This window comes from Acanthaster planci, linkage group LG04, assembly GCF_054643075.1.
Source record: "Acanthaster planci isolate LZ-2023a linkage group LG04, COTS_SCS, whole genome shotgun sequence".
Classification (NCBI taxonomy): domain Eukaryota; kingdom Metazoa; phylum Echinodermata; class Asteroidea; order Valvatida; family Acanthasteridae; genus Acanthaster; species Acanthaster planci.
Window position 1 is genome coordinate 20,787,011 of NC_141780.1, and position 16,004 is coordinate 20,803,014.

Genomic DNA, 16,004 nt, shown 5'->3' on the forward strand with positions numbered 1-16,004 from the left:
CAACATGGCGGCGTCTTTGTGCATTCTTCGAGAGTTTTTTTGGGGGGGATAATTGGGCTAATTTCTTTTCCATTAAAATGAATTATTTCGGTCACAGAAGATTCTTAGTGTTAATGTTTCAAAACTTTCCATTGTGTCCTGCTTTGTAAGCCATCTCGGTAGTTCTTGCGACTGTTCAAAAATAAAATCTCACGAGTTTTTCTGTGTGTTCGTGTAAACCGCTGACGATCAAGGAGGTGATGTGTGATCCTGTTCCGAGAACAGTGTTCTTGGGTCGTGTTCCGGCTGTTCGAGCGCGAAACCACGAAACCAAGTTGTCAAGAACATGCTGCCGAACTCGACCCACGTAAGGCCAAGCTTATCATAGTATTAAGCACGTAGTTCTGCAGAGGGCGCCCTATATACAGTGGGCTGTTGCCATTCGGCAAAAAATTTCTCCTTCAGGGTTGAATCGGGAGTCATTGCCATTTATAGCATTCAGTAGAACAAAATCAGTCTTGTGACCCCCACCCTATTCAGGAAAGTGTCGACTATTTCACAGAATGTACAATTACCTGTACATTGACTTGATAGACACAGAAATCACTGTCGTGACATTAAATTATTGGTAATTATAAACATTCTAAACAGCTGAGTACACAGTTGTTGAAGTTCTAAACATGCTCACTCTGAATTTGCCGATTTCTGAGCTAATATCGTACTTTGTTTTATTTCGGTGGCGATTATAGATTTTCATTTAAATTTAAACATTTCTTTAATTTCTCTTATATTTTTAAATTGAAATGTTCATTTTTAGTAATCCTTCCGTTTTATTTCATTTCATCATTTTTCGTCATTTACACTCAGTATATTCATATTTTAATTTCAACGTATAATATTTATAAAGCTTCTTTTGTGTTCTATTTTCTTAATTCGCATGTAGTCAATTTACTTTCAGTGTAACCTCAGTTTTTAATTCCTCTTTTGCTATGAACGTAAAAGTTGTTTTTAGTTGACTATAACAATAACAATTCATGGATAACGGTACAGAACGGAGAAGTTGTTTAGAGACTTTATCAGATGATATTCCAAATGCATGTTTTTCCAAACGAAATTGTTTCCTACTGTGGCCGAGGGATTTTGATGAGTAGTTCCAAAGTTGAAAATGTGGGTCTCCTTTGAAGAGAATAAAATGTGGTTCCCAAAGTAGCGCTGTTCGCCAAACTTGCACCCTGTACTAAAGTCCCAAACGCCGTACGGTCTTGTCGATAGTATTTGACGGCTTGAATCTGGCACATTTCTGCACTGCAGCTAACTTACACATTCTAAATCCAGTTGGACTGTGTGTGCCCTGTGACGATTCACTGATGATGCTGGTTGTCGACTGCATGTGTTTCTGTGTGTCACTCTTGATATGCATGCATCGGGTTTGTGAATGAAAAAAAGATCTTAGTTGTGCAACCAGCGAAGAAGGGTACAATTAACAAGCTTCTTGTTGTTTTGTTTTAATGGCGCTTTCAACAACTCAGGCTATAGTTGCGCCAATAACTGTACGTTTAGGCCTATTCATACATTTGATTAATCAGCATCACATGATTACGGAGTCCAGTTTTAGAGGCAGGAGGAACCCGGAGTGCCTGAAGAAAACCCGCGAGAGCAAGTATAGACTGGAAACCAAATGCACTTAAAGCTTGGGCCAAGCCGGGACTCGAACCCGGGCCTCATTGGTGCAAAGCGAGGAAAGAACCGCTACGCTAAGCCCCTCCTCATTAACAGCTTGGACCAGGAGTAAAGCTTTTATGTGCACGCAGATGTACATGGCTGGCTACACTGCTGGATAGTGGATCGAATTTATCTCACGGCTCAAAGCAGTAGTAGGCCTTAAGCCTTTTGGTTCTCTTGTACAATGGCCATTAAGTGAAGCATGGAGCTATAAAAAAAGGGACGGACGTAAGTCGGAATTCGCATCCGGGCTCGTTCGAATCAAAGAATCTCCATTTTCTTCGTTACTCCTCAAACGCCATGATTTTTACTTAGTGTTTTGACACTTTTATAAGATTTTATTTATATTGTTTGGACTTGCTGTTTTGGTTTTATACTCCAGCAAGCAAGGAAAGGTTAATTTATAGCATCATACTAATAGCACGCCATCGTCAAACAAAAGTTGTATGGGCAAAATGTGTGGCGCCACCAACCGTGTGAACAAAAATTCTCTATACACCCCACAAGACACAGTCATAAACTCCTTGGATAGAATTCAAGATTTTTTCTTGCCTTTTTCAGGAGAACTTCGTGGGAAATATTTTATGTTGTGGTCTAATGAACATCAAGTCACAGCTGACAACTTTCCTCCATACAGAATCATGCGACGAATTTAGCACTTGCGAGTTGCCCGTAGTTTCATCACCTTACCACTAAGTTTCAACCTCAACCATAAATCTAGAAAACGTGATGTCTCGTAAGACCCAAAAATCCTCTTACATCTCCCGAGAGGACATTCACCGACGCCGCACAACCTCCACCCTCTGGCATGGTGACCGAAATGAGGAATTTCTGACCCCACGCGAGCTGGATTCTGTTCAAGGCCTAACCCAGTCGACCCTGGGGTTAATAATGTAAACTATTGCTACTCTGAACACGAGGAAGTCACTTCGACTGACGTGCTTACACTGCGGCATGTGTGACGTGCCGGCTGTTTCCATGCGCGTGCATGCGGGTCCTCCCTGTTTGTCCCTTACTTGGGCTGTTGCGATGACGCAACCTATTGTCTTTAACAACTCGCTGCCCCTACCTGAAAGACACAACAGTATTTCGCTAGAAACCTGCCCAACTCCTCATCAAGAAATATGACGGAATTCCAGAGTTTCCACTTCTGGGTCAGATGCTGAAATTGGGGCACCATCCTTTGCAAGGCCGAGTGCAGTGATTGAAATGGAAAAATACTCCGTGGGAAGCCGAAAGGCGCTGGAAAATGTCGACGGCCTAGGAACGGGCACTCTTCCCCCGTTGGAAGAACAGACGGGAATGACCATCGCATCGGGAGCTGACGGCGAACCGTCCAGCTACGAAAACATGGTGGAAGTGAACGGCGCCATTGAGGTCATTAGCAAAGGCGCAACCTTTGATGCCGACAGGGAGGATGCTGATAAGGACCGCTGCGATTGCGAGGAGGAAGAGGAAGAGGTCCGGAGGGAAGGATGGGGAAATAAAGTAGACTTTATCATGGCATGCATCGGCTACGCGGTGGGCTTAGGAAATGTCTGGAGATTCCCCTATCTCTGCTACAAAAATGGAGGAGGTAAATCAATCTTTGGCTCTTCTTGCCATTATTGAAAAAAATTGTCACTGGAAGACTATGGAATGCTTGTTATCTGTCTTCCTAATTGGTACGATATGTGACGAAGAATACGAGGAAAAATGCATGTGCTGTTGAAACCAATATCTTCTTTATGAAATGTCTGCTAGTGGTTTTGGCTCCAAATATTTCATCACTTAAGAGATAACCTTAGTGGCCCCCACTTGAATGTGTATGTTGCGAAAACATACCCACACCTAGCACATATCATGTGCCGAGAGGGCATGAACCCACTTTTGATTAGTCCTGTGAAAATGTCCCGTGTGTGACTACAAAACTATGTCCTACTCCACTCCTCCTGGCCGACATTTTTAGCTGGTGTTGGAAAAACAGGTTGCTGATCGAGAAAGGGTCACCATTTTTAATGTAATGCAAGTTATAAGGAGGCTGAGTGTTGCCGTACACAGAATGATAGTATCAAGGGGGATGTAAGCTATCGTCAGCTTCTGACAGATGGCCGACCAGGCTCATCGTATTCCTTGGGTTCACTGACCGGCATTTGCCCGTCTGTTTTTGAAGTATTAGCATTTAACTTGGGTACAGGTGTGTTAGGGTGTGTGTGGATCTGTTCGTCACACTGGCAGGTTTCAACAAGTGGTAAACTGTAAAATATTAATATCAGATAGGGAATACTCGTCGAGTCTGGATTCGGTTACCAAGCACTAACCTCAGATTTGGGGTTCTCTGCTCTTGATATGATTATGAACCTTTGTATTTATTATTAGTCGGTTTTTTTGCTAAGCAGTGACGTAACGTAAGGAAGGGAGAAAGGGGGAGGGGCAAATATTCCCATGGCTACGTAGCTGGGTCAGGGGCGGTCAAAAGGGCGGCAAGAGTCCCCATGGGGTACAGTTTCCCCCTCCCCGTTGGCTACATAACCGTTGCTAAGAGACGGAGAATAAAAAAATTGTCCAACATAAAAATTTAAAAAAAGTCTGTGGCATGTCAGCACGTACTCAAAGCGTGAAATGGTCACACTTTGGCCCACGAATCTTCATAAACAAAACAGAAAGCTCTTTAGTACGAAAGTCCATCAGTGCCATTAAACTCAAAACTTTTTTCTATATTCTAAGTTCGTTTATTCCAAGATTTTGCAAGAAACAATTTTTAAAAAAATGATTTTGGGGAGAAAAAGACTTCTTTCAAGACATGTTTTTCAAGTTCATTTTATACGAAGTATACTTTTTCAAACTTCATTTTCACGAGGTCGTCCTTTCTCGCTGAAAGATCAGAAGCCCTCAAAGCCCGTGTTACAGAATGATGTTATGATATTGTGATCTGACAACAATAAAACTATGATTTCATCGTAACTAAGGCCTTAATTGAAAACGAACGAGTTCTTTTTAGAGCATGACTGTGCAAACCTATAAAACGTGACAGTGTGCCTCGTAAAAACGAACTTGGAAAAACTGTATTTAACTTTTTTGAAATGTACACCCCCATGGCACTGGTGGGTTGTTGTACTCAGCGATTTCCTACAGGGAATGCAAATTGAAAACAAAGGCACTCCTCGGAGATACAAGTTATAAACTTCTTCTTTCCTGTTAACTCCTTTTAAAGGCTCTGTACTTTTCAGCCATTTAGGCCACATTTAGTTTTCTAACGGAATTCTATTCCAGAGGTCACTACTTTTAAAATTTATGGTTTGTCAATTTAGGCGCTTTCCTGGTGCCATATTTCATCTCGCTGGTAGCCTGCGGGGTACCAATGTTCTTCATGGAAGTGTCGCTAGGCCAGCTCATGCAGACGGGCGGCATCGGCACCTGGGACGTCTTTCCCGCGCTCAAAGGTATGGCTTGTTTTATAGGCCAGACGGCCTGCTTTGACGCACTGGCAGGTCGACTGCACCAGTTAAAGTCGTTCTGGGGGCCCAAGTAAGTAGGCCTACTGCAATGATTTTGTCCCGTCCGGGGCTCAGAAAAGATGTTGCAAAAGTTCTGGGGGTCTACATCGTTCTCCGTACACGTACACCGTTTTCAAACTTAGAAAAGCGGTATAACACAACTCCACCCGTAGACGGTGGTTTCTTAAATGAACCCTGTCAGGTTAAGTAAATTTAGCTGCAAAACAATTGTGGCACTTTATAAAGCTATGATGAATATTCTGCAGAATTTTCATTTCATTTTTCCAACTCAGGCGTTGGACTTGCGGCCGCTAACATAGCCGCTATGCTGAACATCTATTACATCGTCATCTGCGCCTGGTCGATCTTCTATTTTTTCGCCTCCTTCAGCAGCCCCCTTCCTTGGCGCAGTTGCCGAAACGACTGGAACAACGTCTACTGTCTAGACAGGGAACTCCAGGATAATCTGACGGCGGAGGCCAGGAATGAGTCTTTTCTGACCACAAATGGATCCCTTCTGCACCGAAACCTGTCCGAATCACCAGCGCAACAGTATTGGGAGTACGTTAGGGCATTAGACTTGTTGAAAAAGATCACATGATTTAAAATAAAACAAACTGACGCTGAATGCTACATCTGCTATCACGCAAAATTGCTTAAATATAAGGAAAATTGACGGTAAAAAGTTCCCAAGATTCGACGCGAATTTGGTGTTTAAATGTGTACTGAATAACACATGATTTAACTTTAGCGATGATTACAACTTTCTGCTGTAAACACGAGATTCGATGTCTCCAATAACACATGTAGTTTGGATTATCTAATGGAAATCCACGAGGTTTTCCAGACATTAGGAAAGCAGGAGGCTTATTTTTTCTTGCAACATCCCCTTCCACAGTAAACCTGTGATGCTATGGTGCTACAGTCGCCATTTATCAAGAGAAATTGCGTGTTTATGCCTTACATTGGCCACAATGTGGCCATTTTCATGTAGGGATAGTCAACCCACTTCGATGCCGAATTTTCATTCAATTTCAAAGCGTTTGTCAACAGATCTCGGTAACTATTTCCACCACCGTTTCCGACAGACGCAGGGTACTGAGCGTGTCGACCGGTATGAACGTCGTGGGCAGCGTGCGGTGGGAGCTGGTGGGCTGCGTAGGGCTAGCCTGGGTCTTGACGTTCCTCTGCATCTGGCGCGGAGTCAAGACAACGGGAAAGGTTTGGATCTCAATGGCAGAAGATTGAAATGTTGCCAAAGAAGGGAGGAAGCCGTAATTGGCTGAATCAGTCACTCTACCACAGGGGAGAAGAGAAGTCTATTGTCTTAAAAGAATGACATATCACTTTGAATTCGATTCAAGGAAGGAAAAAGCCTGTTTTGTTGAGCGAAACTCGTTTACTAACATTACTTGACCATTTCCTTTGTAAAGTGTTTCACTCCATCTTTACTGCGATTCCATAGTTCCATTATTTGAAACGAAGAAAGAAAAAAAATCACTTTTTGTTTTAAAACAGAGGTGTCGATTATTCATGTCTATGCTGTCATGCGCAGTGCCAGTGATCCAGCTGAGCAGCAGTATAGTTTTTCAATGTTCCTGTTTTCTTTTTACTCTGACAATAGGCATGGAAAGTATATTTATCCAGCCCCAAAAGTAAGTTTGAATTAATCTTTAATGGCCGCGTCTGGTTTTATCGAGTACAGATCGTCTGGTTCACCGCCCTAGTCCCGTATGTGATCCTGCTCATTCTCCTAATAAACGGTTTACTGTTGGAAGGTTCAATGGACGGGCTTCGCTTTTACGTCACGCCCACGTTTGACAAACTTGGAGAACCTACGGTAAAATTTGGACGGTGTGATTAGATAATAGGTCTTATGTACAAACATTTATAGGCATTAGTACATCAATTGCAAGCGTCGTTGGGAAAAATTTTGATTGGAAAGGACGTTTTAACGATCGACGTTATGACGTCTTGGCGTCTTTTGCTTGTTGAACTGCATAGTTCTACGATTACATCCAATAGTAAAGTATGGTTCCAATGTTGTTTGTAAGTGTCTGTTTTTACAAAACAGTATAGCGCAGAGTAGAGTCTAATCATAATGTGTGCAATATGACAATCATGCTTACAGGGGTCCAATTAGCATGTCCGATCAAAATTGATGTACGCAACAATGAAAGCTTTAACTGAAAGTGGCTCTTTTTATTGAGCAGGTATGGGTTGATGCTGCCACACAGATCTTCTTTTCCTATGGCGTCGGCATCGGCTCGCTGATTTCTCTCGGTAGCTACAATCCTTACAGGAACAACTGCTTTTTGTAAGTGATAAATCGTTGGGTTAGATCATACTCGTTTAATTGTCCCGATCTAAAATGGCATCCCTTGGTACCCAGCGTGGCTTTCCCCATGGCATCAGATTTGACAGCGTCTATATATGGATGCTCTCGACCATTAGGGCGGTGAGTTTTCGAAATTTTTTGCAATGATCGAACGACCCATATGCTCATTGTCGGCGGACCGGACAAAATAAACACAGCGTAACTAGGATTTTACTGGGGGGCACAAAAGGGGCTCTAGCATCGTTTGGGGCACCAGCTTTCAGTGGTGCAGTTTTTGAGGGGCAAGCTTTGGTGGCTTTGTGCAATATCCAGTCATCCGTTTTTATTGGGGGGGGCACAAGGAATTTATGGGGGCACGTGCCCCAAGCCCCCCCCCCAGCTACGTTACTGCATGCGCAAAAGATTGTTTGATCACTTACTGCTCATGTACATGTACTCATCAGTGGACACGTGAGGCATATATGTCTCTACTGGGGTGGGAAGAAATCTCCCCTCCCCACATCCCGCGGAATTTTGTCATTTTTTTTCTCCTGACATCCTGGATCCTGCAAGTGTTTCCTCTGTTTTCAAATATTGTTTTGGGCGAAAACAAAAGGGATCGCTTTTTCAAAAATGCCCATCCCCAACTACGGCTAAAAGCTCGAAGCGTCACTTGAACAAAGTCTTGATGGCCTGCCGACGGCAAACTCTTGTTGAAGGGTAGAATTATTCTCGCCTGCTTTCCATAAATATAAAATTAAGAAACACTGTCGGGTTAAACAGTGGTAAACAAGTGAGCGGTCACAGAATCGCAGCTTTTAGAGGGGAAGGATAATGTGGTTTGTTTTGACCGGCTGGCTAGACGAAAAACAAATTAGCCATTCGGGATACTGCATTCAAGTTTACACAGGCAAGCCTGTTAATGACGTCTCGCTTTAAGCAAGAGCTCATCCATTTCCTTGCCGGTGCTAAAAATAGTTGTTTGTGCTCGCCGCGAAACGACTGTGTACGTGCGGAGCGGAGCGCAGGGTTCGTTAGAAATGACCCAATAAAATCTGGTCCAAAACAATAAATCCATTATCCAGACACATTCCGTTCCTTGATCTATTTTATTTCCCTGCACTTAGGGGCACGTGGCATTGGCAAGAGTGCGTAAAGATGATCTGTAAAGGGATATTTCTGGTTAAATATTTCTGTTTTAGTCGGTATCTTTCTATTCCCTCTTAGTTTATTTTTCCCCTCTTTTTGAATCGGAAAGCTAAAGACGTTTATAAGGCTTGATATGTCATATTGAACCATTAAATCGTTGTTTTTCAATTGACCATTAAGCCACGAAATCTTGTTTCTATGAGAAAGTGTACAAAATCCTATATCTCGAATGCTGAAGCCGACTATGTAGATTACTTTATAGAAATAGTGAAATTTAGTTCACTAACTATTTTTTTGACATTTGTAGAAAAAAAAAAGATAAAGTCGGTACCTTATGTGCTAATCTGGGGCCGAGTAGCAGAACTAGATTTTTCTGATTCTGTCTACAGCGATACAATAGTGGTTGGAGTAGTCAACGCGGCAACCAGTCTATTTGCGGGACTGGTTATCTTTGCTGTTCTTGGTTACATGGCCTTCATTCAAGACGTACATGTGAAGGACGTTGTTGACGAGGGTAAGATCTCTTGCTCTTTCTCTCCATTTTTGCTTGAAGCCAACACCATTTCGTAACCACTGGAGCGTCATTGTTACAGTATATACCGGTATGTTTGTGCTTTGTTTACTTTACAAAGAGGTGACAAAGGTGGTTTAGCTTTTTAAAAAGAAGAAAAAGAAAAGTCCATTTCAACATTTTCACTTTCATTACAATTCCTTATGATTATGATTAACATCAAAAAGCGGGAATTTGACAATAATTCGGCTTGAAGACGGTCCAGGGACTTTGAAACTGAAGTTTGAACATGGATTTGAAATACAGTAGAAACTGATGCCCAATCGGGCTATTTGGGATGTTCTTTTTATGACAAAACGTTATAATAAGCAGCAGGATACAAACCGAGTGTTATGTTGATGCAAAACTATTGTGCTAGCGGAATAATGTGAAGATCCACCCGATTCGATCAAGGCTCAACTTTATAAATTACGGCCCGATTCCCAATGATTGCAACCTAAACAAATCATTAACTTTCGCAGCCAATGCAATATATAGCCTCTGTGTGCCGGCCTCAACGGCACGGATGTCAACGTGAGGTGAGATAAATTATATGTCCAGCTAAATCAGTCAGTTTGTCACGAAGAAAGCTTAGGAGCGGGAACGCGCATGTGCAGTGGGTCTAAAATTAGACGTTCCGCAGATTTTCACAGTTTCCGTCGTGAAAGGACAGTTTGGTTGAATTAATTTTACAGCGACGAAGTGATCGTTCATTCATGACACATAAGTTATATAATAGTCACTTGTTACAATGTAATGGGGATGGATCTTATAATATCAATGGCAGCTCTTCGAAAAGCTCATAATGGATTTATTGGAGTTTTGTAATATAACCAACTTGACCAAGTTTACTTACAGCTTCTGCACTACTTTTGAAACTTATGCTCCCTTCTCTTTGAATCTTTAGAGCAGCCCGATGTACGCACGATCCGCATGTATCGGAAACTGTTTGGCGCGCAAAACGCTTAACGAACCATACGACAGTTTGAGAACGATTTACTCTCGTGACACTGCGCAATGAAAATGCCATTACCAAATCCAGTCATGCGCACATGGACGGTACCAACTATACCCAGCAAGAAATGAGACCGAGGGGTACCCCCAACATGTCCAATCCCTATATACATTCCAGACTATTGTTACTTAACGCATCCACCCCCCCCCCCGATGTCTGAAAGGAATTCCCCAGATTCCTGCGAGACAATGACCAGCACAAAGCAGGGGGGTTCTCTCCGTCTCATACCTTGCTGCATATGGTACCAACACTTAGACACTATTTTGTCTGGTACCCTTTCCGTAGGCCCCGGTTTAGCGTTTGTGGCCTACCCAACTGCTGTGGACACCATGGCGGGTGCACCATTCTGGTCGGTTCTATTCTTCGGCATGTTAATAATGCTTGGATTGGACAGTCAGGTGAAGAACATTCTCATAAAAATATTGTTTATGCAAGAAGCTGTAGCAAGGGTCAATAAATAGTTGACTGTTAAAACTAGGCCTTTTGAGTGCGAAAGACTACGTTCAAGAACAGCACGGGACACCACATTCATCAAACCCTTTAAAATGTCCACTCTGGTCTTGGTGTTAAGAATGCCGGTACTGATGACTTTGTTATCAGTGATGACATCACACGCACCCTTGTCACAAAATGCAAACACTCTGCAAGCACTTCCCGTATAAGGTGCCGAGTGAAGATACAGAGGTTGAAAGATGCCGATAGCTCCCCTGTAGGCTATAGAGAACAACTCTCGCTTCGTCATCTGAAGGCCAGCCCCTTCTCTTTTTTTCCATTTGTATGGACGTCCATTGTTTGCATAAGGTTCGCGTGCATTGTGGTCGGCAGCAGCCATAAGTTTTGCAGGCAAGCATGTTAGGAGGTAGTTTCAATTTTTTTTTATAGTATTCATTATTTAGTGTTTGGATAATGGCGTGAGATTTTTTAAATAATGATGGCCACCCACAGTTTGTCAACCACTGGCAGGTTAAATTATTCAACTGTGACCTAGCATATTAAAGGAAAGTCCATATAGGGCCTATGGGCTGTAAGTTCACAACTACAGTGGTAGGAGATTACCGATGCAAAATCATAGCGACTGGGCCGCAAGATGAAGTAAAATATCTGTCAAAATGTAGTAACTTAGTAACCACAGCCATGTGGCTGCACCCCCAAAGTGCCGCATCGATGAATATTATTTGTCCGTTTTGTAATTCAGTTCTGCGTGGTCGAGGGCTTCGCTACATCCATCATGGACGCCTGGCCGAGGATGAACCTCAGGAAGAGACGGACATTATTCCTCGTTTCCATCTGCGTCCTGGACTTCTTCCTCAACCTGTTCTGTATCACTGAGGTTTGTTCACCTACCATCAATTTATTATCAGTTTACAAGTCATGGGCAATAAAAAAACCGCTGAAATCTAGCACATATACACTGCATTTTGTGTTTCCAAACACACATAAGGTTTGCTTGAAAAAATGGTAACCGGCTGTAATGAGCTTCGCATATAGTTGGTTCAGTCTAATGGTACAGTCACAAGGAAACCTGATTGACCAAATTGAACGTGGTCTATAAGTGACTTCATTGGTCAAAGTTATTCTATAGTTACATAAATGCAAGGAAAATCACAAAAAAAAAATAATACGTGAAGCAAACGCAAAACCAGTTACAAAGTCCACTGGTCGTGAAAAAAATAATAAAAAGAAACAATACGACTACAACAGTATATCTGCATTAAAACCACATTTATTTTAATACCACAGAAGGCATAAATAGTGATCAAAGAAAAGAAGATACCTTTAAATGAAAAAAATACATGTAAATGAATTGAATGGTACGTATTTTCTGACGGGTTTTATCTGTCTGGGATAGTTTAACACGGCGACTTCGTCTTTATTTAAATAGTTAATTAGACCCAACCTTTGGCTTTGTTTTTGGTGTGATGAAAGTGACAGTATGCCATGAACGTCATATGTTAACATAAAAGAATTCCAAAATGCCTCTTTACTGTGAAATTGGGAAATAATTGACTATAGTAGTTAATATTTTAGACAACTGGAATTCATTCGAGGAATATGTTTTACCAAGTACTGACGTTCAGTAAACCAAACCGTGCCCAAAAGTCTGAGAGAAGAACCAATGCTAAAGACAAGACGTTAAGTGACTACCGACCGATGTTTACGATGTTTGTTCAAGAACATGGATTGCTTAAATACACTTTATTGAACCTGATTCTTTGTCGATTGAGTGCAAGGTATGTTTGTGTATAGGGAACTGTTTTCCCCCCTTACTTAGCTGCAAGTGGCGTTGTTGCTTGCTGTGGACCGCGTCCATTTCCTCCGAACAAGCCACTTTTCGAAATCACTCCGGCTTTTAGTTCACATTTTGGATGTCCTCACCGAGTCGGTAAATATTGACTTTCTGAAGTGGTCTTTTGAACGAAAACAACAGACAGACAGTTTCACTCATTCGATGCCACCCGACAACAGCAATGTTTTTAAAAGTCAGATCACCCTCTAAAGCGATACCGCAAAGGAACCTAAAGAACCAAGCATAACAGGTGGTTTTTATCTGCAGATACAAAATTCAAAACCTTCATCTCTCTTCAGTGCCTCTTCTTGATGTCTGTATTAATTTTGCTGAACTTGCATTTTTGAAATATTGGCCCACTGAGGGCACAAACTGTGGTGACTTCAAAGACACATCCTTGGCACTAATAACAAAAATAGTTCACCTTTCAGAGCTGAGTATTTACCTCATACCTCTACATCAGGACATTGACCTGCCAAACACCAGAAGACATTGAACAGGGAAATGAATGTGTCTGGTCAATGCCCTCTCCACAACTACAGTTGTGAGAAATAGGAGATTTTGTAGCCCAGGTTGGACGATGTCTTTACATTTTGAGACTACTATCTAGTCGTCATACAATGTAGACGACGTCCACTGGGCGAGGAGATTGTGGTACTGTTTACGAAGTATCAATTTTCAGAATAATTCAATTGAGTTTTGTCAGTGACTGTTGGTGCATTTGACTTCCAACATCAGGGAGGTATCTACATCTTCCAGCTGATGGACAGCTATGCCGCCAGCGGGATGCCGCTGCTGTGGGTGGCCGGCTGGGAGTGCATGGCCATCTCGTACGGCTACGGCGCCCGGCGCTTCTACGGCGACATCGGCTCCATGCTCACTTTCAAACCGGGATGGTTCTGGCCGGTGAGCTGGATGGTTCTCACTCCGGTGGTGTCCTTTGTAAGTCCCTGGCCCAGATTGGTTGGTTGGCTAGTTTGTTTTTTTCAAACTGATGGATTAAAACGTTGAAGTTACCTCTCCTTTGTCAAGACATTCACATCAAGACCTCGTATCACGCCACACACTGTATAATGCGAAAAAAACGTAGGTGTATTTTTTGTATTATAAAATTTACGTATTATTATTAAAGTTACGTAAAACATACGTTTAACCCTAAATTTAGTTGTTTACTGAGAGATGCGCTCTAGTGATAATGGGCGACAAAATTTATTGATATCAAAAGTGCAATGTCAGGTCAAGAAGCTACTTTTGTAATTTTTCAAACTTCTGTCAAACTATTAACTCCATTTTTGCCAGAAAAGTGAATGAAATATTAAAAAGCTGTCTCTTTTTCATTACATGGACGTGTTTTACTCACCGGTGCAAGCAGGGTATCTTTCTCTTCAGTCTGATCGCCTACCAAGGACCCAAATACGGTGAGGACTATACCTATCCCAAGACGGGAGAAATGCTGGGTTGGTTGATGGCTCTGGCACCCATGCAGTGGATACCAACCTATGCCGTCTATCTCTACTTTTCTACCCCTGGGACTGTCCGAGAGGTGAGACCGAACCCCGACGACACGGCAAAGCCAAATTCTTGCGGATTTAGGCCTAAGTTAACATCTTGCGCCTACAAAACCGCACGCGCTACCACAAAACCAAACTGTTGTTAAACCTGTTACCTCCTCCGTTACAGCGTCTTCACGTCATGACCACGCCCAGGGTGTTCCCCAAAATACCGGTCCAGGCCCCTCCCAGCAACGACCGAGCACCTCCCGATGACGAGCTCCCGATGACACACCTGGACACGACGCAGCGGGTACCGGAGGACCCTCCCCCGGGCTTCAAGACGATAACAGCCCAACAAGCGAACGCCGACGACAGGCAACATTACGACCATGCATAGATTTCATTTCCATGTAGTTAATAGATTTTTTTGTGGTAAATTAATCCTTATTCTTTAAAAACAAATTCCCTATTGCTCTTTTCAGTCAGCTACTATTCCACTTATTTCTTAGTATTTCTCTCTATTCGCTTGCTTACTCGATGTTGGAAGTGTAATATGGATATGGAGGCTTATGCTTTTATAAATAAAATGCTAGTAGTTAGTTTAAGTGCCATATTCTTAATTTTGATTACTAGGCCTACACTTACAGAGATGGACCCCATAGTTTCAATTATTGGCGGGTCGGTGGGGAGGGGTAGGCAAAAGGCGCCATGTTCCCCACGACGCTTTTTGATCGTGTAATACATTTGTATATGTACATGCATAATGCCGACGAGTTTTGCTTTCACTCCTGAGAAAGGCTATAAAGGTTTAATACATACAGAATTCCTGAATTTATTTGCCCCTCGAGAAAACATTTTGGCTCCCTTGTAAGCAGTTTGTTCTGAATCCGCCCTCCGTCAACTGTGGTTCTTATTATATCATAAAACAGCAGTATACGCGCACACGTCAGGCAGAGCGTCGTCAGCGTGTACGGCACTGCGAAGTTCACTTCGCAACCTAGGCCTATGTGGTCTTGCTTGTCCATATTACATGTACTGGGCTGAGGCTGATAACGATTCAGGTGCCTATGGAAGCCGTTGCGAGATAGTAACTCGAAAATTTTTATTTTGTAAGTGGCCCTCATACGCTTCCGTACAAAATGGACACTACGCGGTTCGAGACTTCGTCACAAGGCGGACGCGCCACGAGTTTCAGGCTCAGCGCTCCCATTGGACGATTGCTGAAGTTGCGCGTTAACTTCCGGTCCCGTGGTTCCACATTAACGGGCGATCAATGCAAATAATAAAAAAAATAGTTTAAAAAGTTCGTGGCTAACCCCCATTAAAATTGAAACGAAAAGTTATCTTCTGGCCATAATCTTGAATTCACAGTGGAAAAACGGAGGCCAACCTCTTCACGAGAGTCAACAGGCGGTGCTATTGCGGTCCGATTTTGCACTGTTTTCTACGGGCGCGTGTTTGGTGTAGGCCTACTGCAACCCTGGCCCTATGTGCAGTGCATGTGCAGTGGGCGTGGTTTAAACTGAAGTGACGTCACACTTACCGAACGGATAGTGCTCTATATAGGCCCTATATTTAGAACTAAAAAAAATGGCCCCATGCAAGACATCACATGCCCCGACTCCACACAAATACTCTTCACAGCTACACTATCTGGATAATATCCAGTATACCCGTATATTAATTTACTGCTCCAAACTTCGTCAATTTCCAGTCTTAAGCTGTGAAATGATTGCATAGATATACAGAAACAAACTTGGAAGGAAGAGATATTTTCCTTGTTGAGAATTTCGAACTACATTCCGCAAATTTAGTTGTTACACTTTATAAGAGCGACAAGATCAAAGCATGTATGTAGTTCTCCGAAAAAATTCTTTAAAAAAAATCAGAGAGGCTGCTACGTTAAGAAATGACTACGGTGGCTGAAAAGATACACTGATTTCTGTCACAACTGATGATCCAAGGCGTCTTGAAAAAAATTATGATTTGGATGGAAAGAGACAAAGAAGATTTTCA

General features: G+C 42.5%; 1 protein-coding gene across 1 annotated transcript; it reads left to right on the top strand.

The window, feature by feature from the left end:
• Positions 1–2,625: 2,625 nt before the first annotated feature.
• Positions 2,626–14,842, top strand: LOC110984802 (sodium- and chloride-dependent GABA transporter 1-like). The gene is made up of 12 exons (XM_022245333.2): positions 2,626–3,277; positions 4,992–5,123; positions 5,471–5,738; positions 6,266–6,398; positions 6,883–7,017; positions 7,391–7,494; positions 9,033–9,157; positions 10,494–10,606; positions 11,404–11,538; positions 13,234–13,437; positions 13,868–14,038; positions 14,176–14,842. Exons 1-12 carry the CDS (start codon positions 2,911–2,913, stop codon positions 14,383–14,385), a joined length of 2,097 nt encoding a protein of 698 aa, XP_022101025.2. The 5' UTR covers positions 2,626–2,910; the 3' UTR covers positions 14,386–14,842.
• Positions 14,843–16,004: the final 1,162 nt, after the last annotated feature.